At 52.2% G+C, this 24874-nt stretch overlaps 1 protein-coding gene across 8 annotated transcripts in view; it reads right to left on the reverse strand.

The window, feature by feature from the left end:
* Positions 1-4974: 4974 nt before the first annotated feature.
* LOC307109196 (uncharacterized protein) overlaps positions 4975-24874 on the reverse strand; it is a gene marked incomplete at both ends in the record, with an annotated part of 37076 nt that continues 17176 nt past the window's right edge. Inside the window, 2 exons of one of the 8 annotated variants that reach the window (XM_079787889.1) lie at positions 4975-5176; positions 18087-18613. In XM_079787889.1, coding sequence (XP_079644015.1) covers positions 4975-5176; positions 18087-18613 — 729 coding nt within the window. Of the gene's footprint in view, positions 5177-11184; positions 11815-17998; positions 18614-22489; positions 23142-24874 lie in introns of those variants that run through there. The other 7 variants (XM_079787891.1, XM_079787886.1, XM_079787884.1 and 4 more) reach the window with 7 other exon arrangements.

Here is a 24874-nt window from a genome sequence, read left to right on the forward strand (position 1 = left end):
TCTGCAACAAGGGGGCAGCGGGGGTAGGAGGTATCCACTGTGGAGAGGACGGCGACTTTCCAAGCCCCGAGCTCTGGCCCTGGGTTCTTTCCGGCCCAGGAGCTAGATTCTACCCCTCCCCAGCTTTTGGCTGCGCCCTCCCCCATCAGAGCGCTGGCACCTGATGGGGTAGGCTCTGAGCCTCTGCCCCCAGCCTGGCTCAGCTCTGCAGGGCAGCGAGCATTCCCTCTGGGTGCAGGTGTGGAGGGGCTGGGGAGCGCGCTGCGGGGTGGGGGGGGTGGGGGTGGGTCTGAGGTGGGCCACTGCTGAAAGGGAACACCTCGCGGGGTTACAGCTCCCCAGCGGGGCCTGGCCTCCCGCAGTGGCCGCCGTGCCAGGCGGGGCAAAGTCCAAGCCCAAATGTCTGCTGGCCCCTGGTTCCCCACAGATGATCGCGGCCACGCGGGCCTGGTGGGCGTGCAGACCGTGTGCGGGATCCCTGTGGTGGAGCAGGGCCCCGCGCAGAGCCTGGGAGGCGGCGAGGCGGCGTCCGGTGTCTGGTCCGGTCCAGCCGGATTTTTTGGCTCCAGCTCGTGGCTCGCGGGTTGGGCAGCCTCAGGTGGGACCCGCGCCCCCTGTCAGGCAGGTCGGAGCGCCGCGGTCCCTGCGCTCCCAGCGGTCCGTGCGCGCCCTCTGCCGCCCGCCTGCACCCATGGCGCAGCGGGGACGTCCTGGGCGGGCTTTTCTCCAAGCATCCTTCCTGTGCAACGGAAGAGGGTCCGCTTTGTTTCTTGCTATAGTGCAACTCAGCGCACGCGTAGTAGCCGTTTCTCCAGGGTATCTATTTCCCTCTACCTGACTTTTTAACAAGTCAAGGCCTAGTTAGTAAAATGCACGTCTCGGATGAACAAGGAGATGCATGGTTTTGACAACCATATGCACCTGGTTGGTTACCAGGCACTTCCGTCCCTCAGAGGGTTCCCGGCGCCTTTCCAGACAGTGTCCACTCACCTTCGGATCTGTCACCGCGGGGGCGTGTGGCCTGTTCTTGAACTTCATAGAAATGGCACGCTTTTGTGTCTGGCTTTTTTCACTCATGGAAAGGAAATGCTTTTGAGATTCCCACCACCCAGTGATCGATCTCTGTGGTATTTGTATTCTATGGACGGGCAGTGATGTTCAACCAGCTCTCTATTTTGTCAGCTCGTTCCCACATTTCAGCTACTAAGAACAATGAAATGGGCAGCATCTTCCTCTATGATCTTTGTAACACATAACAGGTGATTTTATTTCTTGTTTTTTATTATGATATTTAAAAACTTACAAATGAGCACAGTGAGAACACTATAACAAACACCTATGCCCTAGACCTCACCATGTCAGCATTTTTCTTTTTTTAACATTTACTTTAATTCAATTTATTTTAAAATCTTTATTGTTGAGACTACCACAGATGCCCCCCTTTTCCCTCCATTGCCCCTCTCCACCCAGTTCCCACCCCACCCCAGGCCTTCACCACTCTGTTGTCTGTGTCCATGAGTAATGCCTATATGAACATAAGTTCTTTGGTTAATCTCTTCTGCCACCCCCCACCCCTTCCCTCTGAGATTCGTCAGTCTGTTCCATGTTTCCATGCCTCTGGTTCTATTTTATTCATCAGTTTATTTTGTTCATTAGATTCCTTGTTCATTTATTTTAATTTTTACATTCAATTGTTGATAGATATGTATTTATTTCTTCTCCTCCTTCTTCTTCTCCTCCTCCTCCTCCTCCTCCTCCTCCTCCTCCTCCTCCTCCTTTTCTTCCTTCTCCTCCTCCTCCTCCTCCTCCTCCTCCTCCTCCTCCTCCTCCTCCTCCTCCTCCTCCTCCTCCTTCTTCTTCTTCTTCTTCTTCTTCTTCTTCTTCTTCTTCTTCTTCTTCTTCTTCTTCTTCTCTTCTTTTTCTTCTTCTAGAATGCCCTTCAACATTTTATGTAATACTGGTTTGGTGGTGATGAACTCCTTTAGCTTTTTCTTGTCTGTGAAGCTCTTTATCTGACCTTCAATTCTGAATGAGAGCTTTTCTGGGTAGAGTAATCTTGGTTGTAGGTCATTGCTATTCATCACTTTGAATATTTCTTGCCACTCCCTTCTGGCTTGCGTAGTTTCTGTTGAGAAATCAGCTGACAGTCGTATGGGTGCTCCCTTGTAAGTAACTAACTGCTTTTCTCTTGCTGCTTTTAAGATTCTCCCTTTGTCTTTAGCCCTTGGCATTTTAATTATGATGTGTCTTGGTGTGGGACTCTTTGGGTTCCTCTTGTTAGGACTCTCTGTGCTTCCTGGACTTGTAAGTCTATTTCTTTCACCAGGTAGGGGAGGTTTTCCATCATTATTTCTTCAAATAGTTTTTCAATATCTTGCTTTCTTTCTTCTCCTGGTGCCCCCCTGATGCGAATGTTGGTATGCTTGAAGTTGTCCCAGAGGCTCCTTACACTATCTTCATATTTTTGGGTTACTTTTTCTTTTTGCTCTTCTGATTGGGTGTTTTTTGCTTCTCATATTCCAAATCCCTGATTTGAGTCTGGGCATCCTCTACTGTTGATTATCTATAAATTATTTTTAATTTCAGTTAGTGTATCCTTCATTTATTTAAAAAAATATATTTTTATTGATGTCAGACAGGAAGGGAGAGAGAGAGATAGAAACATCAATAATGAGAGAGAATCATTGATGGGCTGCCTCCTGCATGCCCCACACTGGGGATCGAGCCTACAATCCGGGCATGTGCCCTTGACCAGGAATTCGTTTTCTGTTCAGGCAGCTTCAAAATTCAGAAAATGTCTTAAGGGGTAGATATGCCTGTGTCTGAGGCAGAGACTTTTATCTGGGAGGACACTGTGGGCTCAGCACCACAAGGTGACGAGAGTCCCGTAGCTGTGGCAGCCTCGGGTCAGCCGCGTGGCCTCGCTCAGGCCCCAGAGATTAGCAGTGTCCCTGTGCCCTGTGCCAGCACTGGTGAGTGCCAGCAGTTCTGCTGGTTTCTCTCTCTCCAGGGAGAGCCCCTCCTTCTGGGTGAAGCCTGAGGGTCAGCCCACACCCAGACATGACTAACTCCCCAAAGGACGAGAGCGCAGAAATGATGCTCAGGGCGTCTCAGAAGGGCTTTGCTCTCCAGACGTTTCCGTCTGGTCGCCGTGCTTCCCCAGCTCTCTACTGTCATGTAGGACATATTCTTACACTTTAAACATTGTGATAAAACACACACCACATGCAATTTGCTAATGCCTTTTAACCGGTGGGTTGTCATTGGCCTGGCCTTTGCTAACTGCTGCGGTGGGATGGCTGACCTCCCATAAGCATGTCCCTCGGAAGCAGGAACTCGCTCTCCTGGTTTTCGCCGGGAAAGATCACCAGACTATCACGTCTCAGAGGTCAGGACTGTGGGTGCAGAACAGGCTGCGTGGCTCCTGTCCTGGCTCCAGAGCTGTCCACGGCGAGGCTGTGGGTGAGGTCCCTGCTCTGTGGTTGTCCAGGGAGGGCGGGACCCGCCCACTGCCCCACATGGTTGAGATATCACGGCCGAGGACACCACGCGGGCACTGCGAGGGCAGGACAAGGCGCACTAGCCACGCAGGGAGGCCCCGAGTTGGCCTCAGTGGCCTGAATGGAGAGAGGGGACCGTGCTTCTGTTAGGGGAGGAGCCTGGGCTTAGGGTGTCTGCGAGGCTGGGGTTTAAGTGGTTCTATTTCCCCACCGGCAGCAATGGGCTTTCTCCTTGGTTCACCCTGTGTGTGAGCGTGGGCGGGGGGGGGGGGGGTGTGTGTGTGGGGGTGTGTGGGGGGGCTGGAAACCTTCAGTGGTCCAACATGAACAATGGAGTCCGGCTCATGTGGCACTTACTCTCTGTGCTTCGTTTATTTAAAAAAATTTTTTAATTGATTTTAGGGAGAGGAAAGGAGAGGGAGAGAGAGAAACATTGAGGTGAGAGAAAAATATCAATTAGTTGCTTCTTGTATGCACTCCAACTGGGGATCGAACCCACAACCTGGGCATGTGCCCCGACTGGGAGTCAAATTGATGACCTTTTGGTGCACTGGGCGATGCTCAACCAACAGAGCCACGGCGGCCAGGGCTATGCGTCGTTCCTGTCCGACACCAGGGCTGCTGTGAGCCAGCAGTGAGGGGCCAGCATGGTGCCGGAGCCACAGGAGAGCACACAGAGGCGACTGCCTTTGGGTCTGGCTGCTTCAGCAAAGATAATGGGGCCACACCTGCCCCCGCTGAGCCCCGAGCCCTGAGCCCAGAGCGGGCGTGTGCAGACCCACTCACCCAGCCTCACCAGTCCCATCTCTGGGGCTGTTACCGCTCGCAGACCATTTTACAGGTGCGGACACTGAGGCTCTGGGCGGAGGGGGTTCATTCAGGCTGTTCAGCCAGTCGGCGTAGGAAACACACAGGGAGTCTGGGAGCGAAGGGCAGGTCAGAGCTGGCAGAGGCACCCTGGAAGGGGGTCCCAGAATTGAGCATGGCCACAGGTGCTACTCCAATGCCTGCTGTCCCCCCCCCCCACCCCCCGTCACAGAGGAACATAAACAGATAAACACACCAACACAGCAATGGGGTCTGGGCAAGGGCTTTATTAGATGCTAAAAAGATAGACAGACACCACCCAGTAACCTTCGCACGAGCCGGACTGGAGGGCCTGTGCCATCCCGTGCAGATGTCCGCTCTGGAGAAGGTGTCAGTGGGCAGGGCTCGGGGACAGGCCTTCGCTGCAGGTGGGAGACAGAGCTCCGCAAGTCATTCTTGGACACAGGTGCCATGCCATTTCTTGCAGGAGGTCAAAGAGGACTGCTCACAGGTGGCAAGGGAGGAGGACGGGAAATAAGGCTCTGAGGTGGAGAGGGACAGTCTCCTTCAGGGGGTGCTGGGGAAAGGCAGGTGAGGGCTAGCCTGGAACCCATGACTCCTGACCTGGGATGGCACTGACTTTGGGAGTCCCAGCAAAACTCAAAAATCAGATCTTGCACTGGCAGCAAACAGGGGCACAGCAGCTGGACTGGCAGCAGCAGGGCTTGCAGCAGCTGGACTGGCAGCAGCTGGACTGGCAGCAGCAGGGTTTGCAGCAGCTGGACTGGCAGCAGCAGGGTTTGCAGCAGCTGGACTGGCAGCAGCAGGGTTTGCAGCAGCTGGACTCGCAGCAGCAGGGTTTGCAGCAGCTGGACTGGCAGCAGCAGGGTTTGCAGCAGCAGACAGGCACACAGCAGTTGGAGCCACAGCCCCCCTTGCAGCCCCCACAGCTGGAGCCACAGCCCCCCTTGCAGCCCCCACAGCTGGAGCCACAGCCCCCCTTGCAGCCCCCACAGCTGGAGCCACAGCCCCCCTTGCAGCCCCCACAGGAGCCACAGCCCCCCTTGCAGCCCCCACAGGAGCCACAGCCCCCTTTACTGCAGCTGGAGCAGGAACAGGCTGGCACACAGCAGCACACGGGCTTACAGCAGCACACGGGCTTACAGCAGCAGACGGGCACACAGCAGCTGGAGCCACAGCCCCCACAGCTGGAGCCACAGCCCCCGGAACAGCCACAGCAGGTCATGGTTCTGGTGGTTGAGGGTGGAGCAGGTAGAGGAGCAGGTAGAGAAGGAGGTGGTGAGGTGTGGAGCCTCCTGGGCCGGGGGCCTTTATATACCTGCCAGGGTCAGGGGTCAGGTGAGATGCTGGGCACATGGTCGCTTCCTGGTTCCTGTTTGTGCCATATTTAGGATCTCTTTCACCTTGTTTTCCTAGATTTTAGGTCCATGTGCCATTATCTGCTATCAATTGCTCATCTCACCCTAGGTTCCAGTGCATTTCCATTGCCTGGTGTCTGATTTGATATAATATATATAGTTTTGATATATATATATATATATATATATATATATATATATATATATATATAGTTTTATTTCAGAGAGGAAGGGAGAAGGAGAGAGAGAGATAGAAACATCACGATGAGAGAGAATCGTCGATCTGCTGCCTCCTGCACGCCCCACACTGGGGATGGAGCCCGAAACTGGGGCACGTGCTCCACTGGGAATCAAACCATGACCTCCTGGTTCATAGGTCGATGCTTAACCACTGAGCCACACCAGCCAGGGCTCAATTCTAATAATGTATCTGTAGATGCCCCTTGGCTTCCTGTGGACATTCATGTGTTTTTGCGAATTATTCGTTATTCCCCTTTTCCATCTTTATAACTTTTGTTTGTCTGTGTGCCTTACTGTGCTGTCAGGACGATGTCTCACAGCCTTGCCTCATTCCCGATTTTAAAGGTAACGCTTCTCACCTGTAGCCCTTCGGGCACATGCCTTTTGTAAACTTTTAGTAGAAAATGTTGTCAGATTAAGGGAGGTTCCTTTGTTCCTAATTTGGCAACATTCCTTCCTTTGTCTTCACTCTTTCCTTTCCGGACCTTCACTGAGTGCCTTTCTGCAGCTGCTGAGATGGTCAGGTAGGTTCCTCCTGCCGTTACTGTGGCGAATTTCATAATGAATTTAAACAGGCCGTAGCCGCGCACCCCTGGGCGTCACCCCAGGGGCTGGCACTCAGTTTTTAGGTGAGTAACGGCAGGGCTCTCTCTTCTCCCAACCGCCCCTCCTGCGGCACCTGTGAGCTGGGTGTGGCCCGCACGTCCTGCGTGCGGAACCGTTTGCCCAACATGGGGTGATTCATTCCTTGACCACGGGGCAGAACCTGTCTGTGACGCAATCGAGCAGGGAGCATGGGGAGGGCGGAGGTAGAGAGCAGACCTGTCCCCCGTCCATTTTCCGTTTCTTCCTCAGGTGAGATGACAGGTCACCCCGGTTTCCTGGTGGGTTGTAGATGCTTTCCCACGGCCTCTTGTGTGAGTTCCTGCCAGAGGGGGGCGTCTGCCTCCTCCTCTCCTTCCTCCTTCCCTTTCTGTCCTCTGATCAACTTCACTCAATGGTGTCAATTTTCTTAGCTTTTCAAAGACCAGCTTTTGATGGTATTGGCCCCCTTTATGGTTTGTTTCAAAATTTGTTTATTTTTTTATTTCCTCCTACTCTATTATTTTTCTCTGTTCTTGTTTTTCTTCTCTCTTAATGTGAATACTTTGCTCATTCATCTTCAATCTTTCTTTTTCTGGCTCAAGCATTTAGGGCTAAACATTATTTTAAAGCAAGGTTTAGTTAGGTAGCCCAAGTCTGGGTACCTAGTATCTTCATGATCAGTCAGTTCTAGCTATTGTCTCTTGTATTTTAAATCCTCACCCGAGGATGTTTTTTAGAGAGAGGAAGGGAGGGAGTGAGAGAGATATCGACCGGTTGCCTCCCATATCCAATGGGGGATTGAACCCGAAACCTGGGCATGTGCCCTGACCAGGAATTGAACCCACAGCCCTTTGGTTCATGGAAGCCGTGTCAACCAACAGAGCCACACCAGCAAGCGCTGTCATATGGTTTAAAAAAATATGTATTTGTATTGATTTCAGAGAGGAAGGAGAGGGAGAGAGATAGAAACATCAATGATGAGAGAGAATCATTGATCGGTTGCCTCTTGCAGGCCCCACACTGGGGATGGAGCCCCCAACTAGGAATCAAACTGTGACCTCCTGGTTCATAGGTTGATGCTCACCCACTGAACCATGCATCTTTGCTTTGACTGATTTATAAGTTATCTACTATATTCCCTGTTTCAGTGACAACCCTATGCATTTCATACTTAAAAGTTTTATTTATTTGTTTATTTTTTCACTTCATGCACGTCTTAGACAAGACTGCCTAAATATAATGAGCCACACCAGCCAGGGCTCAATTCTAATAATGTATCTGTAGATACTCATGTGTTTTTGTGAATTATTCATTATTCCTTTTCCTGCCCCGCCCCCAATAGTGCCAGGAACTGGGGCAGATGCCTGCTCACCCCTTGGTCATGCGTGGGTGCGCATCAGCGTCTCAGCTGCCCCGCGGGCTCATTGTTTATTTACACAGTCACGTGCTCACCACCCACGTGCTCAGAGTTTGGCCACAGGTGCGCTCCCCACGCTGCTGGCAGCTGCCTCCTGGCTCTTGACCTCGGACCCGGAACCAATCCGCTTCAGTCTGGAGCTGAGTGGGCAGCAGGCCGAGGAGCAGGGAGAGGCGCTGGGAGCTGCGGGGCAGGGCTGCGCTCTCCTGAGACAGCCTGGACTCCCCCTCCCCAGCAGCAGGCTGAGCGGAGGTTGTAGAGGAGTAGCTGACCCACCACGAAGTGCCTGGGCCTGGGCTCAGGTGAGGAGGCGGAAACGAGGGGATGTGGAGGACGCCGGGCCACTTGCCGGCCCTGGGCCCTTAAGGCCACGCGGTCTGGTGGGCTGGGCGGTCAGAGGGCATATTCTGAGGGCATATATGGGAGAGGAGGGTGTGGGTAAAGCCGGAGCTGCCAAGGCCCGTAGCAAACACCACCCAGAGCAGAGACCTCGGGACCGCCTGGGGCCGCGCTCCCAGGCCACCAGGACCAGGTGAAAGGTACATTCTTGCAGAGAATATGATAATTTGCCTGGACAACCTCAAAGAACGAGCAGTAACAGTAAAATCAATGTTTTTGAGGTTTCTAGGCCAACAAACAAAAACAGAGCCTTTCTCTTTGCATAAAGAATTAGAAAATCTAGTGGAAAATAAGGCATTTGAAGTAGCAACAGCCCGGCTGGTGTGGCTCAGTGGTTGAGCCTCGACTTGTGAACCAGGAGGTCACCACCTCAATTCCCAGCCTGGGTTGCAGGCTCCATCCCCAGTGTGGGGCGTGCAGGAGGCAGCCGGTCCATGATTCTCTCTCCTCACTGATGTCTCTCTCTCTCTCTCTCTCTCTCTCTCTCTCTCTCTCTCTCTCTCTCCCTCTCCCCTCCTCTCTCTGAAATTAATAAAAACATACTTTTTAAAAAGGAGGGTGGCTGTTTGGGAGGACACTTTTGCGGTGTTCCTGAGCGCTGAGGGCTGAGGGAGGAGAGGGCCCTAGAGCCTCCTGAGCCGAGGGGAAAGGACTGGGGGCCGGGAGGAGAACGGTGGGTGGGTGGGACCAGGACACTCACCTGGGGCTGGTCTGCTGGTTGGGGAGCGTGGGCTGCATTTAGGTCTGTTTTAGGGCATGTCTCACAGTCGTGCCAACTCTGCCCACGAGGACTTCCCCAGGGCACCCCCCCACCCTGAGGGAGGCCCCCTCCGACCCCATTTCAAGTGCTTTCCCAGCGGCTCCCTGATGGCCGTCTGGGGCTGCCCTGTCCGCAGGCGAGTCAGGTCCGTTCTCTCCTGCAGAGGCCGTGCCCCGAGGATGGTGGCGCACGGAAATCCATACGTTGGGGCTCACCTGGTCTTGGCATCACAGTCAGCCATGAGTTTGGTTCCTAGCTAGTTGCTCTGCCTGCCTCTGTGTGTGCGGATGACAATACAGAAAACCCGTGCTCCCACCAATGCCACTTTCCCGAACCCCCATTCCCATGATCTTAAATAAGATTTCCTCCCAAGACCAGCAGACAAACACTACCATGCTCCCCGGTGAGACGGGACCTCTGCAGGACTTACTCCTCTCCTAAATGTTGTTGAAAACACCTGACATTGTGTTTCTAGATTATCCTCCCCTCCCCCTCCTTTGTCTCAGGAACCCGTTCCTCAGCCTTGCCTCCGTCCCTCCATCCTGTTCCCAGCCGTGCTCACTGGGTGCAGCCGCTGCTCAGCATGGTTCTGGCTTTGGCACACTTTTCTCTCTTATTCAAGGTCCATTTGGCTACAGAACCTCCTCAGTAACATTGGGCCCCTCCTCCCCAGAAACGGTGCGGTTTCCAGAGCCCTGCTTAGGGGGCCCAGTCCCAGGACAGTCCCACTGCGGGGCGGGTCCACACAGCAGTCCCTTGAGTTCCCCCAGATGTGCCGTGGTCTCGCTTTCCCAGGGGGACACTGGACCAGGGCGCTGTGAGGTGACCCTTTGCTTTCAATTCCAACCTCTAAGTGTGTGTTTGAATCGAAGGTGGATGGAGGCTCGGTGGGCGGGGATCCTGGTGTTTGCATCCTCGGGACCCTCCAGGACCAGCCTTTCTGTCCTGGGACTTGGGAGGGGGGAGGTGGGAGGAAGGCCCTGTCCCTTATCAACTGGCGCTCCCACCAAGTCCCCGCTCCGGTGGTTGTGGGTACCCAGACCAGTCTGTCTGCGTGGAAGTGCCACCCAGTGCCCACTGCTCTGGCGGAGCACTCTCGTCCTGGAAGGGCAATGACCTTGGGTGGCTGCTGGGGAGACATAAGCCAAGTGGGTGGTGTTTTTTTTTTTTTAAATATATGTTTTTATTGATTTCAGAAAGGAAGGGAGAGGGAGAGCGAGAGATAAAAATATGGATGAGAGCCCTGCCGGTGTGGGCTCTCTCTCATCATTGATGTTTTTCTCTCTCTCCCTCTCCCTTCCTCTCTGAAATCAATTAAAAAAGACACATCAATGACAGAGAAACATCGTTCAGCTGCCTCCTGCACACCCCATACTGGGGATCAAGCCCAAAACCTGGGCATGTGCCCTGACCAGGAATTGAACTGTGACCTCCTGGTTCAACAGTTGATGCTCAACCACTGAGGCCCACCAACCTGGCCAGTGGGTGGTTCCTGGGGTCGCCCCAGGCACGCTGCATGGATCCCCGGCAGAGGGGACGGATCCGGAGTCACATCTAGAGGAGGTTAGTGATGCGTCACCCCCAGGAAAGAATGGCACCAAGTATACAGTTGGCTACAGGGACACAGAAGTTTTATTAAAGGGAAATTCAGTTATTTTTAACAGAAAGAGTGGAAGTGAAGGAGGAAGGAAAGCCTCATAGGGAGGCGGGTCGCGGGGAAGGAGGGCGTGGCCAGGACGGCCAGGGCCCTGGTGGCTGAGGAGCCAGGTGTCAGCAGCCCTCGGCCATCACTCAGACACACGCCCTGGCTGTGCAGGGTCGTCCACGCATCTCAGCCGCCCAGGGGGGTTGGGGCAGAGAATGACCCATGCACCAGACAGGGGGCCAGTCTCGGCTGTCAGCTGGCACCTGCCTCCAGGCACCTCCAGTGACCAGGACACACTGCTCTTGAGGGAGGAGGACAGAGAAGGCCGGGAGCGCTGAGCGCAGAGGGGGAGCCGAGCATGAATGAGAAGAAGGAGGAGGTTGCGGTGCTGCAGGGAGGACCTGATTCAGCCGATCCCCAAACACTGAGACTGAAGGTCTGGGTTCAGAGCCTCAGATCTTGCACTGGCAGCAAACGGGGGCACAGCAGCTGGACGGGCAGCAGCAGGGTTTGCAGCAGCTGGACTGGCAGCAGCAGGGTTTGCAGCAGCTGGACTGGCAACAGCAGGGTTTGCAGCAGCTGGACTGGCAGCAGCAGGGTTTGCTGCAGCTGGACTGGCAGCAGCAGGGTTTGCAGCAGCTGGACTGGCAGCAGCAGGGTTTGCAGCAGCTGGACTGGCAGCAGCAGGGTTTGCAGCAGCTGGATTGGCAGCAGCAGGGTTTGCAGCAGCAGACAGGCACACAGCAGTTGGAGCCACAGCCCCCCTTGCAACCCCCACAGCTGGAGCCACAGCCTCCCTTGCACCCTCCACAGCTGGAGCCACAGCCCCCCTTGCAGCCCCCACAGCTGGAGCCACAGCCCCCCTTGCAGCCCCCACAGCTGGAGCCACAGCCCCCCTTGCAGCCCCCACAGCTGGAGCCACAGCCCCCTTTACTGCAGCTGGAGCAGGAACAGGCTGGCACACAGCAGCACACGGGCTTACAGCAGCACACGGGCTTGCAGCAGCACACGGGCACACAGCAGCTGGAGCCACAGCCCCCACAGCTGGAGCCACAGCCCCCGGAACAGCCACAGCAGGTCATGGTTCTGGTGGTTGAGGGTGGAGCAAGTAGAGGAGCAGGTAGAGAGGGAGGTGGTGAGGTGTGGAGCCTCCTGGGCCGGGGGCCTTTATATACCGCCGGGTCAGGGATCAGGTGAGATGCTGGGCATGGTCCCTTCCTTGTTTTCAATTCCTGGTCAGGGCACATGCCAGGACTATTGCCTCAGGGTCGGTTTGTGTTGATTGTCCTGTCCCCCGTGGCTCCTCTTACCTGGGTCCACCAACTGTTTTTGGAGGTTTCTAAATTTGGCCTCTTCCTCATCCACACGGACCTCAGGCCTTCTTCCCTCGGAGTCCTGGCAGGGGGTCACCTGCTCTCTGTGCCGACTGCATTGCGTGTGGGTGGCAGCATCGTGCTGGCTTTTTGTGCCGTTCCTCCAGGGCCTGTTGTATGAGTGCGAGTGTGTTTGTATGTCTGTGTGTGTATGTCTGGTCCTCTTTCTCATGTTTCTAAATTTAATCTCTTCCCGTTTTGTTTAGTCTTTATTCACGGAAAGTAACTTCCAGGATTGTTAGTGTTTGTGGAATTCTCTAGAAACGGGCTACCTGCATTCTAAGGTGTGTGCTGCTCTGTGTGCTGGGCCCCAGGGGAAGCCCAGACCCTCCCTCACCCGCAGGGGCATGTGCTCTGTGTCAAGGATCAGTTGACATATTTGTGCAGAGATACCTCTGGGCTCTCTGTTCGGATCCATTGATCCATGGGCCTGTCCTTTTGCTAATACCGTCCTCTCCTGACTCCTGTGGCTGAATAGTCAGCCTTGAGGTCGGGCAGTGTCCGTCTGCCAGCTTTGTTCTCCTTCAACATCGTGTGGGTTATTCGGGGTCTTTTGCCCCCGTGCGAATTCTAGAGTAAGTTTGTCAACATCTGCAAAATAACCCGCTGGGATCTGGTTGGGATCGCATCGACTCTATAGGTCAAGTTGGGAAAAACTAATATCTCGACAATTTGTGTCTTCCTATCCATGAACATGGACTATCTCTCCATTAATTTATTTCTTCTTTTATTTTTTTTTAATCTGAGTTTTGTAGCTTACCTCATATTGATCTTGGACATTTTATTTTATTTTTTGTTAATCCTCATCGAGGAAATTTTTCCATTGATTTTTAGAGAGAGTGGAAGAGAGAGGGAAAGACAGAGAGGAACATTGATGTGAGAGAAACACATTGATTGGTTGCCTCCTGCATGAGCCTGGACCAGGGCCCGGGCTAGGGAGGAGCCTGCAACCGAGGTACGTGCCCTTGACTAGAATCAAACCCGGGACCCTTTGGTCCACAGGCCAAGGCTCTATCCACTGAGCCAAACTGGCTAGGGCTGATCTTGGACATTTTAAATGAAGTGTATACCTATGTTTTCACTTTTTGGGGTGCTAGTGTAAATGATATTGTGTTTTTAATGTCCAATTCTATTTGTGCATTGCAGGAATATAGGAAAGTGATTGACTTTTGTATATTAACCTTGTATCCTTCCATCTTTCTATGATCACTTATAAGTTCTAGGATTTTTTCCTTGCAGAGTCTTTCGAATTTCCTACATAGACAATCATGTAATTTATGAACAAAGACAGTTTCATTCCTTCCTTCCCAATCAGTACTCCTTTTACCTCCTTTTCTTGTCTTATCACCCTAGCAAGGCCTCCCAGCACGGTGTTGGAAAGGAGCGGTGAGAGCGGACATTCTTGCTCTGAACCTGACCTTTGCAGGAAACCTTGTTTCCCATGGTGTGTGACGTTACCTGTGGGTTTTTGTACATGTTCTCTATCAAGTCAAGGAAGTTCCCTCAGTTCCTAGTTTACTGCGCATTTTTATCACGAAGGGGTTTGGATTTTGTCAAATGCTGCATCTGTTGACACGGTCGCGACATTTTCCTTTTTAGTCTGTCAAAGTGATGCGGTGCATTAGTTCATTTTTGAATATTGAACCAGCCTTGCAGATTTGGGATAAACTGCACCTGGTCCTGGCGTATACTTGTGTGGATTTGATTTACTAATGTTTTGTGGTTTTTTTTTTTGCAAGATTTACATCTATGTTCATGAGTGACACTGGTCTGTGGTTTTCTTTTCCTGTGATGTGTTTGCTTGGTTTTGGTATCAGGGTGGTGCTGGCCTCACGGGGTGAGTCAGGAAGTGCCCCCTCGGCTTCTACCTCCTGAAACAGCACGGAGAGAGCTGGTGAAATTCTTCCTTAGACGTTTGGTCGGATTCACCAGAGCCCATCGGGGTCTGGTGCTCTCTGTTCTGGAAGGTTATTAATTATTGGTTCACTCTTTAACAGCTGTAGGCCTATTCCAGTGGTTGACTATCATAATTCTAATTGAATCACCCCAGCAATACATTCACTAGTGTTCCTGCAGCCGTTCAGAGTTCCTACATGCACAGTCAGTGGACCTGTATGATGACCTCTTTTCTAATCCTCAAAACTTTAATTTTTTAAAATACTTTATTGATTAAGGTATCACATATTTGTAAAACTTTAATTTTTAAATTATTTATTGCATTGGCTCCTTCAGGACAATAAGGAATAGCAACAGTGATAGTGAAAATTTTTGTTGTTCACAACCTTGGGGGCAAATTTTAAAATACTGCACTACTAAGAACGGTGCTTGGTGGTTTTTTGATGTTTTTTAGCCCCGTCTCATTCAGCAACTTCTCACTGACTTCCATATTGCAGTGTCTTTCTTTGTAAAATCGTGAATGAATGTTGAATATTTTAAGTGCCTTTGCTTTTCATTTAAATCATCATAGAACATTTCGTTATTGTGGTGAATTCCGTGGTTGATTTCAAGCGCTCGCACACCTTGTCGTCCTTGATCTTTGACGGGTTAAGTGCCTATATTTACTTTGCTAATGCGATTTTTAAGCACCTCTTGAGACATGATCTACACAGCATAAAGCTCATCCACTTAAATGACATGACTCAATGATTTCAGTATATTTATAAACATCATCATCACAGTTTAATTTTAGAATATTGCATTATCCCCAAAAGAAAACTTGTAAGCATTAGCAGTCACTCATTCATCTCCACTTTCTTCCCGCCCAATTACAGGGAGCTGCAGAGGCAATATGGGGCGGATGGGCAGACTGGCCAGGAGACCGGGATTTCCTTGTAAGGCAGTAGGTCCTGTTTCTAGGGCTCGTGAGCTGCTGAAGCTGAACGGGAGGACTTGGTGTCCCAGTAAGAGCGGCTGACTTGGGTTTAGGTTTGTGACGTGGGCTGGGCCATGGGGGCCGCCTCCGTTTCGTGGGTCCCCTTATGGGAATGAACATTATCAATAGCCGCCCTGAGAGGTATGACGTGGTACCTCATGGTTTTGACGTGCATTTCCTCAGAGACTAATGGTGACGAATACCTTTCCATGTGCTCGTTAGCCATTTGTGGGGCTTCTTTGGAGACATGTCTATTCAACTCTGTCCCCATTTGTGAACTGGGTTATTTCTCCTTTTCCCACTGAGCTGCAAGCATTTCTTACATGTCCCAGATGCACATCCATTGTCAGATGCATGATTTGCATACGCTTTCCCTCCTCCCGTGTTGTCTTTTCACGTTTCGCTTTCATAGTGGTGCTGTTGGATACACAAACATTTTTAATTTTGACAAAGTCCAATTTGTCTATTTTTCCTTTGCTGCTGGTGCTTTTGGAGCCAAGTCTAAGAATTCTTTGCCAAACCCAAGGTCATGAAGATTTACACTATGGTGTGTTTTTGTTTGTTTGTTTTTGTTTTGAATTTCTGTAAGAGTTTATTTGAGCCAAATTGATGACCGTTGCCTGGGAGCAAGATCTCAAATGCTCCCTACACTACACTTTCTTTTTTTAAATTATTTTTTATTTTATTATTATTTTTTATTTTAAGAATACACTACACTTTCTTCCAGGAGTTTCATTGCTCGAACTCTCTAAGTTATGTCTTTGATCTATTTGGAGTCAGTTTTGCTGTGAAGTCGGGTCCACCTTCATTCTTTGGCACCGGGATATCCAGTGCCATTTGTTTAAAAGACTCTTCCTCCCTTTTCGGTGGTCAGAAATCAGCTGGCTTTGCCCACAGATGCTCAATGTCACTAGTCGTCAGGGAAACGCAAATCAAAATCACACAGAGGCATCCCTCACGCCGTTAGAGTGGCTTTCGCCCAAGGACGACAAGCCAGCGCTGGCGAGGACATGGCGCACGGGAGCCCCACTGTGGGACTGAAACAGCGCGGCCACGGTGGGGACAGCGCGGAGGGCCCTGAGGAAACCAAAGGTGGAGCCGCCAGAGAACCAGCAGCCCCACTTCTGGGGGTCACTTCTGTTGCTGCTGCTGAACACTGGACGTTGTCATATCCTAAGATGGTGGCTGTAAACCCGCTCCTCTCCCCGCCCCAGGGCTGCTGCCATTGCTTGGTGAGTGGTAGGTGTTTGCTCACTCCGTGGTTTCTAGACCGTTTTTGGAAAGACTGTATTCTTTGTCCTGTGTGGTCTCAGATCTGTGTTTCTGGCGCTTAGTAGTCAGCCGGTGGCTTGAGGACACTTTTCTTAAATGCTTAGAACAACGACAAAAGGATAGGTCCTCCCTCGGGGTTTGCAGGCAGCTCTGTGGGGTCCTCCCTGGATCCTTCGCTCTGCCTGCGCTCATTGCCTGCCTGCCCCGGGCATGCCGCCAGCTGGAGGAGAAGCCGAGTCTTCCCGGGCCTTTCTGAACGCCCTTGGCTGGAGCGTGTGGCCTTCGAATTCCCTGGTACTCGTGGTGGTTTCAAAGCCCTTATTTTCCGCAGGGTCTCCCCTTCAGCCTTCCTCCCAGGTTTCGGCATGTCTGTTGTTTGTCGCATCTAGGATACCTGCCTTCCCAGGTGTTCAAGGAGGGCTCCTGCACAGCCAGGTTGCAGCAGGGAGGGGTCTGCAATAGGCGATGCTCATGCCAGCCCCGTGTGGGTCAGAGCCAGCACGTAGCTCCCCTCGGGCGAGGCCCGCTCTGCCCCTCTGGTGCTGGACCCCTCGCTGGGCACAGGCTGCCACCTTTACCTCCTTACTGAGCTGGCGGTGCAGTGGGTGTAGGTGTTAGAATGCTTACTCCTGCCCCCCCCCTCCACCCCCGGAAGAGAGCACTCCTGTGGGAGGCCTCGCCCTTTCCTGGTGAAGCATTCACTCGGTGCGGTAGCTTTGAGTCTTTTTTAAAAAATGAAGCACTTTTATTTTATTTCACATATTTTTATTGATTTCAGAGAGGAAGGGAGAGGGAGAGGGAGAGGGAGAGGGAGAGGGAGAGGGAGAGGGAGAGGGAGAGGGAGAGGAGAGAGAGAGAGAGAGAGAGAGAGAGAGAGAGAGAGAGAGAGAGAGAAACATCAATGATGAGAGAGAATCATCCATCAGCTGCCTCCTGCACGCCCCACACTGGGGATCGAGCCCACAACCAGGGCCTGTGCCCTGACTGGAAATTGAACCGTGACCTTCTGGTTCATAGATCGATGCTCAACCCCTGAGCCACACCAACCGAACTAAAAAGCGTCTTTTTAAAAATTAAAAATAAAATAATTAAATCCATGCCACCTCACCTATCTCTGGGATACACATGGCCGTGATCACTCTTTTCTGTGATGTGAGCACAAACCCAGCCGATAGAGGCCCCACAGGCCTGGAGTCCCCCAAGGATGTGTCCCGGGGAGCCTGCGTGGAGGGGTGTTTGCTGTGGGCGGTTGCTGACTCCGTCTCTGTGTGTAGGTGCGTGTCAGCTCCCCGCATGCCCCACCCCTGGCAGCATGCGGAGGGCTCTGGTCCAGGAAGGTTTCCCCCGAGAACGGCGTGAGGAAAGAACTACAGAAAGACCAGGCTGGTCACAGGAGAATTGGCTTATTTAGAGGCTTTTCCACCTCCAGAGAGGAATTTATTAGATCAAGAATCAGATGAGCTGGTGTCAGGGGGAAGCCAGGGACGGGAAGGGGTGTTCGGTGGGTCAGGGCCCAGGCTCTGGGCTCAGCATCAGCCCTGGGGTTTCATGGGAACAAGGACTGAGCAGGGAGAGGCCGGAGGGGGGAGCTGGGAGGCTCCGTGCCCCCTGCAGTGCCTGAGGGCTGGTTCTCTGGGATGGCAAAGTCTAGCCGGCAAGGATGAGGAGGTTCCTGGACTCGGAGTGTGGTCCTGACCGTGGATGTGTCTCCACTCACGGCCAGAAATCACCTAGCTGCATGTCAGAGCCTCAGATCTTGCACTGGCAGCAAACGGGGGCACAGCAGCTGGACGGGCAGCAGCAGGGTTTGCAGCAGCTGGACGGGCAACAGCTGGACTGGCAGCAGCTGGACTGGCAGCAGCAGGGTTTACAGCAGCTGGACTGGCAGCAGCAGGGTTTGCAGCAGCTGGACTGGCAGCAGCAGGGTTTACAGCAGCTGGACTGGCAGCAGCTGGACTGGCAGCAACAGGGTTTGCAGCAGCTGGACTGGCAGCAGCAGGGTTTACAGCAGCAGACAGGCACACAGCAGCTGGAGCCACAGCCCCCTTTGCACCCTCCACAGCTGGAGCCACAGCCCCCCTTGCAGCCCCCACAGCTGGAGCCACAGCTACCCTTGCAGCCCCCACAGCTGGAGCCACAGCCCCCCTTGCAGCCCCCACAGCTGGAGCCACAGCCCCCCTTGCAGCCCCCACAGCTGGAGCCACAGCCCCCTTTACTGCAGCTGGAGCAGGAACAGGCTGGCACACAGCAGCACACGGGCTTACAGCAGCACACGGGCTTACAGCAGCACACGGGCACACAGCAGCTGGAGCCACAGCCCCCACAGCTGGAGCCACAGCCCCCGGAACAGCCACAGCAGGTCATGGTTCTGGTGGTTGAAGGTCGAGCAGGTAGAGGAGCAGGTGGAGAGGGAGGTGGTGAGGTGTGGAGCCTCCTGGGTCAGGGGCCTTTATATACTGCCGGGTCAGGGGTCAGGTGAGATGCTGGGCACGGTCACTTCCTGGTTCCTGTTTGTGCCACTTCTGTGCTGTGGTTTTTTCCTCTGTGTCCCTGTCTTCTGGCTGGCTCAGGCTGCACCCACGTTCTTCGGTCTCTAGTTTGATGTCTTCCATGATTAGAGACTCAGCTTCTGCTTGCTTAATGCTTCCCGGTGCCAACAGGAGCTGCTCACCTGCCTTTTCTGCTCATCGTGTGTGACCTGTGATAGGGTGGCCCAGGCTGCAGGACAAGAGTCCCAGGAGCGTCCGGGACGTGTGGAGGGCGGGGAGGGGCACGAGGTAAGCGAGCCTCGTTTGGTCTCAGTGTCCAGGGTCCAATTCCTTGGGTTTATTTAGAAAAACTGTTAGCTTTCAATTAATTTTCATACTAGTTCTATTATTTACTATTTTTAATTAATTTAATTAAAAATACATACTTTTATTGATTTCAGAGAAGAAAGGAGAGGGAGAGAGAGAGAGAAAAACATAAATGATGAGGGAGAATCTTGGATTGGCTGCCTCCTGCATGCCCCACACTGGGGATGGAGCCCACAACCCGGACATGTGCCCTGACCGGGGATCGAATTGTGACCTCCTGGCTCACAGGTCGACGCTCAACCCCTGACCATGCCGGCCGGGCTGAAAAATTAATTTAATGTTTTAATCACGGTGCAGCACATAAGGGTTTTTGTGTGTGTGTGTGTGTGTGTGTGTGTGTGTGTGTGTGTATGTGTGTGTGTTTTATAAGTTTGGCTCTTTAATTTTTTATTTATTTTTTAAAAAATTGATTGAATTTATTGGGGTGACATTGGTTAATAAAATTATACAGGTTTCCAGTGTACAATTCTATATACATCATCTCTATATTGTGTGTTCACACCCACAACCTAATCTCCTTCTGTCACCATTTATCCCCTCTACCCTCTTCACCTCCCACCACCCCCTTTCCCTCTGGCAGTCACCATCCTGTTGGCTCTGGGTTTTGTTTGTTTGCTTAATGGCTTCACCTTTTCTCACCCACCCCACCCCTCCCCTCCAACAACTGTCAGTCTGTTCTCTGTATCCATGAGTCCAGTTTGCTTGTTAGTTTATTCTGTTCATTAGATTCCACACTGAAGTGAAATCATATGGTACTTGTCCTTCTCTGACTGGTTTATTTCACTCAGCATAATGCTCTCCAGGTCCCTCCATGCTGTGGCAAAGGTAAGATTTCCATCTTTTATTGTTGCTGAGTCGTATTCCGTTGTGTAGATAAACCACAGCTGTTTCATCCGCTCATCGACTGATGGCACTTGGGCTGCTTCCAAGTCTTGGCTGTTTGTAAATACCGCTGCAGTGAGCATAGGGGTGCACGTGTTCTTCTGAATCAGTGTTTCGGGTTTCTTTGGATTTATCCCCAGAAGTGCATTCATGGGTCCCAAGGCAATGCCATTTGTAGTTTTTTGAGGAAACTCCATACTGTCTTCCACAGTGGCTGCACCAGTCTGCATTCCCACCAGCAGTGCACGAGGGTTCCCTTTTCTCCACATCCTCGCCAGCACCTGTAGTTTGTTGATTTATTGATGGTAGCCATTCTGACTGGAGTGAGGGGATACCTCATTGTGGTTTTAATTACATCTCTCTGATGATTAGTGATGTTTAGCATCTTTTCATATGTTAATTGGCCATCTGTATGTCCCCTTTAGAGACGTGTCTATTCAGGTACTCTGCCCATTTTTTAATTGGATTGTGTGGTGTGTGTGTGTGTGTGTGTGTACGCGCGCGCGCTTGTTTTTATTTGTTTGTTTATTTATTTATTTATTTTTTTGGTGTGGAATTGTTTTGGAAATTAATTCCTTATCGGATGTATCATAGGTGAATACGTTCTCCCATTCAGTAAGTTCCTTTTTCATTTTGTTGATGGTTTCCTTTGCTGTGCAAAAACATACTAATTTGATGGTTTCAAGTTGTCGAAAATTCTCATTAGCAGGAGTGGTGCTCTGGCCTGGCCCTTCCTCTCTCCCATGCTCTCTCCACCACGCTGAGCATGTTGGGGTCCTGCAGCCTTGCGCCCTAGATGCTCACCCCCTGTTGCCACCACGATTCCCCTCTGGGGAGTCTTACTGGCACCTCGGACTGCCTGCCCCCGCCGAGATGCTCCCCAGATGCGCCCACACTTCCCCTAAAAGGCAACCTCATCCTCCGAGGGCTGTCAGGGGCTCAGACCTCGGAGCCGCCCCAGGTCCTGTCTTTCTCACGGGACGACTCTCCAACATCTTTCTGGTTGTGCCTCTTTTGCTTCCCTCTTCCCTGTTTCAGGACTCCCTCCTAAGTTGGCCGGTCAGCAGCCTTAAGTCCACCTGCCACCTGAATTCCCTTTGCCAGGTCACCAAGCAGAGTCACAGGTCGTGGGGATCAGGACAGGTTGTTTTGGGGAGCATCATTCTGCCACCTCACTGTGCTAACCACAGTGGGTTTGATATGGAGATAGGGGGGTTCAGAGTCACTGAAAGAACGGAGAAGCCGACCTCCAGGAATGACTTTCTGGGCCCAGTGCCTTGGCAGGCCTGAGGCCCACGGCCGGACCGTGTTGTGTGGCTAATGTCCCCCATGAGGTCCAGGACGCCCCCAGTGCTTCTGCCCATTGTGTTTTCCTAATGTCACGAGAAAGCAGAAGGACTGAGCCTAATTGCATCTGGACCCACAGCTGCAAGGGAGTCAGGCAGTGCTTTCCGGCCTCTGTGACAGGAGAGGGAAGGAGGGTAGGAAGGTGCTGGTCCCAGCACACTAATCCTACTGCCTCAAAGGGAAGGGCCCACTGCTGGACAGTACCAGACAAAGGACACAACCCTACCCCAGACTCCGCCCAGGGCTCCCTACCTCCTTCGCCATGTCTCAGACCATTCCCTTGCCAAACATCAGTGGAGGACACGCGTGGCTGGAGGCAGTGGGGGTGCTGGAGGAGTGCCAGCTGCCTGGCCTGGGCCCAGTGGGGTTCCTTACCCATGAGCCTGGGAGGCAGACTGCCATGCAGAGTCACACTGCCGTGAAAGTGTTTGCAGTGACAGGCCTGGTTTTGTGGGCAGGACATTTTATTGTAGTTTAACATACAAATACGGAAACTGTTGGAGATAAAGGATCCCCAGGGACTGACTTCGTTGGGAGAAGGAAGTGGCTGGGACGTGAGGGGGCAGTGCTTTTCTCACTGAGGAGCCAGGGGTGCTGTCCCTGCCAGTCATGGGCAGCTCCTTAGTACAGGGTTGGTGCCTGCAAGTGGTAGATAATAGTGCTTAGAAGAGTCAGGAACACAAGCGGTGGCTACTTGATTTATTTTTATTTTTATTTACTGATTTCTGAGAAAGGAGAGAGAGGGAGAGAGAGAGAGACAGAGAGAGAGGAGAGAGAGAGAGAGAGAGAGAGGAGAGAGAGAGAGAGAGAGAGAGGAGAGAGAGAGAAACATCCATTTGTTGTTCCACTTATTTATGCCTCCATTGGCTGGTTCTTGTCTGTGCCCAGACCGGGGATCGAACCCGCAACCTGGGCTTCGTGGGAAGATGCTCTAATCACTGAGCAGCTCAGCCAGGGCCTGGCCACTTGGTTTGAGAGGAGCTGGTGAGCATTGGAATATGCTCTTCCTCAGAGTCAGGATATCTCAGAGGACACGGCCCCTCTCGTGAGCAATGAGAATGGGAATGGGGTTGGCAGGAGCTGGGAGTGTGCAGGGGAGGTGATGAAACCAGAAGCTTCAGTGGATGGGACAGTTGGAAGAAGTTAGTGCAATACATCAGATCTTGCACTGGCAGCAAACGGGGGCACAGCAGCTGGACTGGCAGCAGCAGGGTTTGCAGCAGCTGGACTGGCAGCAGCAAGGTTTGCAGCAGCTGGACTGGCAGCAACAGGGTTTGCAGCAGCTGGACTGGCAGCAGCAGGGTTTGCAGCAGCTGGACTGGCAGCAGCAGGGTTTGCAGCAGCTGGACTGGCAGCAGCAGGGTTTGCAGCAGCTGGACTGGCAGCAGCAGGGTTTGCAGCAGCTGGACTGGCAGCAGCAGGGTTTGCAGCAGCTGGACTGGCAGCAGCAGGGTTTACAGCAGCAGACAGGCACACAGCAGCTGGAGCCACAGCCCCCCTTGCAGCCCCCACAGCTGGAGCCACAGCCCCCCTTGCAGCCCCCACAGCTGGAGCCACAGCCCCCCTTGCAGCCCCCACAGCTGGAGCCACAGCCCCCCTTGCAGCCCCCACAGCTGGAGCCACAGCCCCCTTTACTGCAGCTGGAGCAGGAACAGGCTGGCACACAGCAGCACACGGGCTTACAGCAGCACACGGGCTTACAGCAGCAGACAGGCACACAGCAGCTGGAGCCACAGGCCCCACAGCTGGAGCCACAGCCCCCACAGCTGGAGCCACAGCCCCCGGAACAGCCACAGCAGGTCATGGTTCTGGTGGTTGAAGGTCGAGCAGGTAGAGGAGCAGGTGGAGAGGGAGGTGGTGAGGTGTGGAGCCTCCTGGGTCAGGGGCCTTTATATATTGCAGGGTCAGGGGTCAGGTGAGATGCTGGGCACGGTCACTTCCTGGTTCCTGCTTGTGCCACTTCTGTGCTGTGGTTTTTTCCTCTGTGTCCCTGTCTTCTGGCTGGCTCAGGCTGCACCCACGTTCTTCGGTTTCTAGTTTGATGTCTTCCATGATTAGAGACTCAGCTCCTGCTTGCTTAATGCTTCCCGGTGCCAACAGGAGCTGCTCACCTGCCTTTTCTGCTCATCGTGTGTGACCTGTGATAGGGTGGCCCAGGCTGCAGGACAAGAGTCCCAGGAGCATCCGGGACGTGTGGAGGCCGGGGAGGGGCACGAGGTAAGCGAGCCTCATTTGGTCTCAGTGCCCCGGGTCCAATTCCTTGGGTTTATTTAGAAAACTGTTAGCTTTCAATTAATTTTCATACTAGTTCTATTATTTACTATTTTTAATTAATTTAATTAAAAATACATACTTTTATTGATTTCACAGAAGAAAGGAGTGGGAGAGAGAGAAAAACATAAATGATGAGGGAGAATCTTGGATTGGCTGCCTCCTGCATGCCCCACACTGGGGATGGAGCCCACAACCCGGACATGTGCCCTGACCGGGGATCGAATTGTGACCTCCTGGCTCACAGGTCGACGCTCAACCCCTGACCATGCCGGCTGGGCTTAAAAATTAATTTAACGTTTTAATCACGGTGCAGCACATAAGGGGTTTTTGTGTGTGTGTGTGTGTGTGTTTTTATAAGTTTGGCTCTTTAATTTTTTATTTATTTTTTTAAAAATTGATTGAATTTATTGGGGTGACATTGGTTAATAAAATTATACAGGTTTCCAGTGTACAATTCTATATACATCATCTCTATATTGTGTGTTCACACCCACAATCTAATCTCCTTCTGTCACCATTTATCCCCTCTACCCTCTTCACCTCCCACCACCCCCTTTCCCTCTGGCAGTCACCATCCTGTTGGCTCTGGGTTTTGTTTGTTTGTTTGCTTAATGGCTTTACCTTTTGTCACCCACCCCACCACTCCCCTCCAACAGCTGTCAGTCTGTTCTCTGTATCTATGAGTCCAGTTTGCTTGTTAGTTTATTCTGTTCATTAGATTCCACACTGAAGTGAAATCATATGGTACTTGTCCTTCTCTGACTGGTTTATTTCACTCAGCATAATGCTCTCCAGGTCCCTCCATGCTGTGGCAAAGGTAAGATTTCCATCTTTTATTGTTGCTGAGTCGTATTCCGTTGTGTAGATAAACCACAGCTGTTTCATCCGCTCATCGACTGATGGCACTTGGGCTGCTTCCAAGTCTTGGCTGTTTGTAAATACCGCTGCAGTGAGCATAGGGGTGCACGTGTTCTTCTGAATCAGTGTTTCAGGTTTCTTTGGATTTATCCCCAGACGTGCATTCATGGGTCCCAAGGCAGTGCCATTTGTAGTTTTTTGAGGGAACTCCATCCTGTTTCCATAATGGCTGCACCAGTCTGCATTCCCACCAGCAGTGCACGAGGGTTCCCTTTTCTCCACATCCTCGCAGCACCTGTAGTTTGTTGATTTATTGATGGTAGCCATTCTGACTGGAGTGAGGGGATACCTCATTGTGGTTTAAATTACATCTCTCTGATGATTAGTGATGTTTAGCATCTTTTCGTAT

Source organism: Cnephaeus nilssonii (genome assembly GCF_951640355.1).
Source record: "Cnephaeus nilssonii genome assembly, chromosome: 13".
NCBI classification, from domain to species: domain Eukaryota; kingdom Metazoa; phylum Chordata; class Mammalia; order Chiroptera; family Vespertilionidae; genus Cnephaeus; species Cnephaeus nilssonii.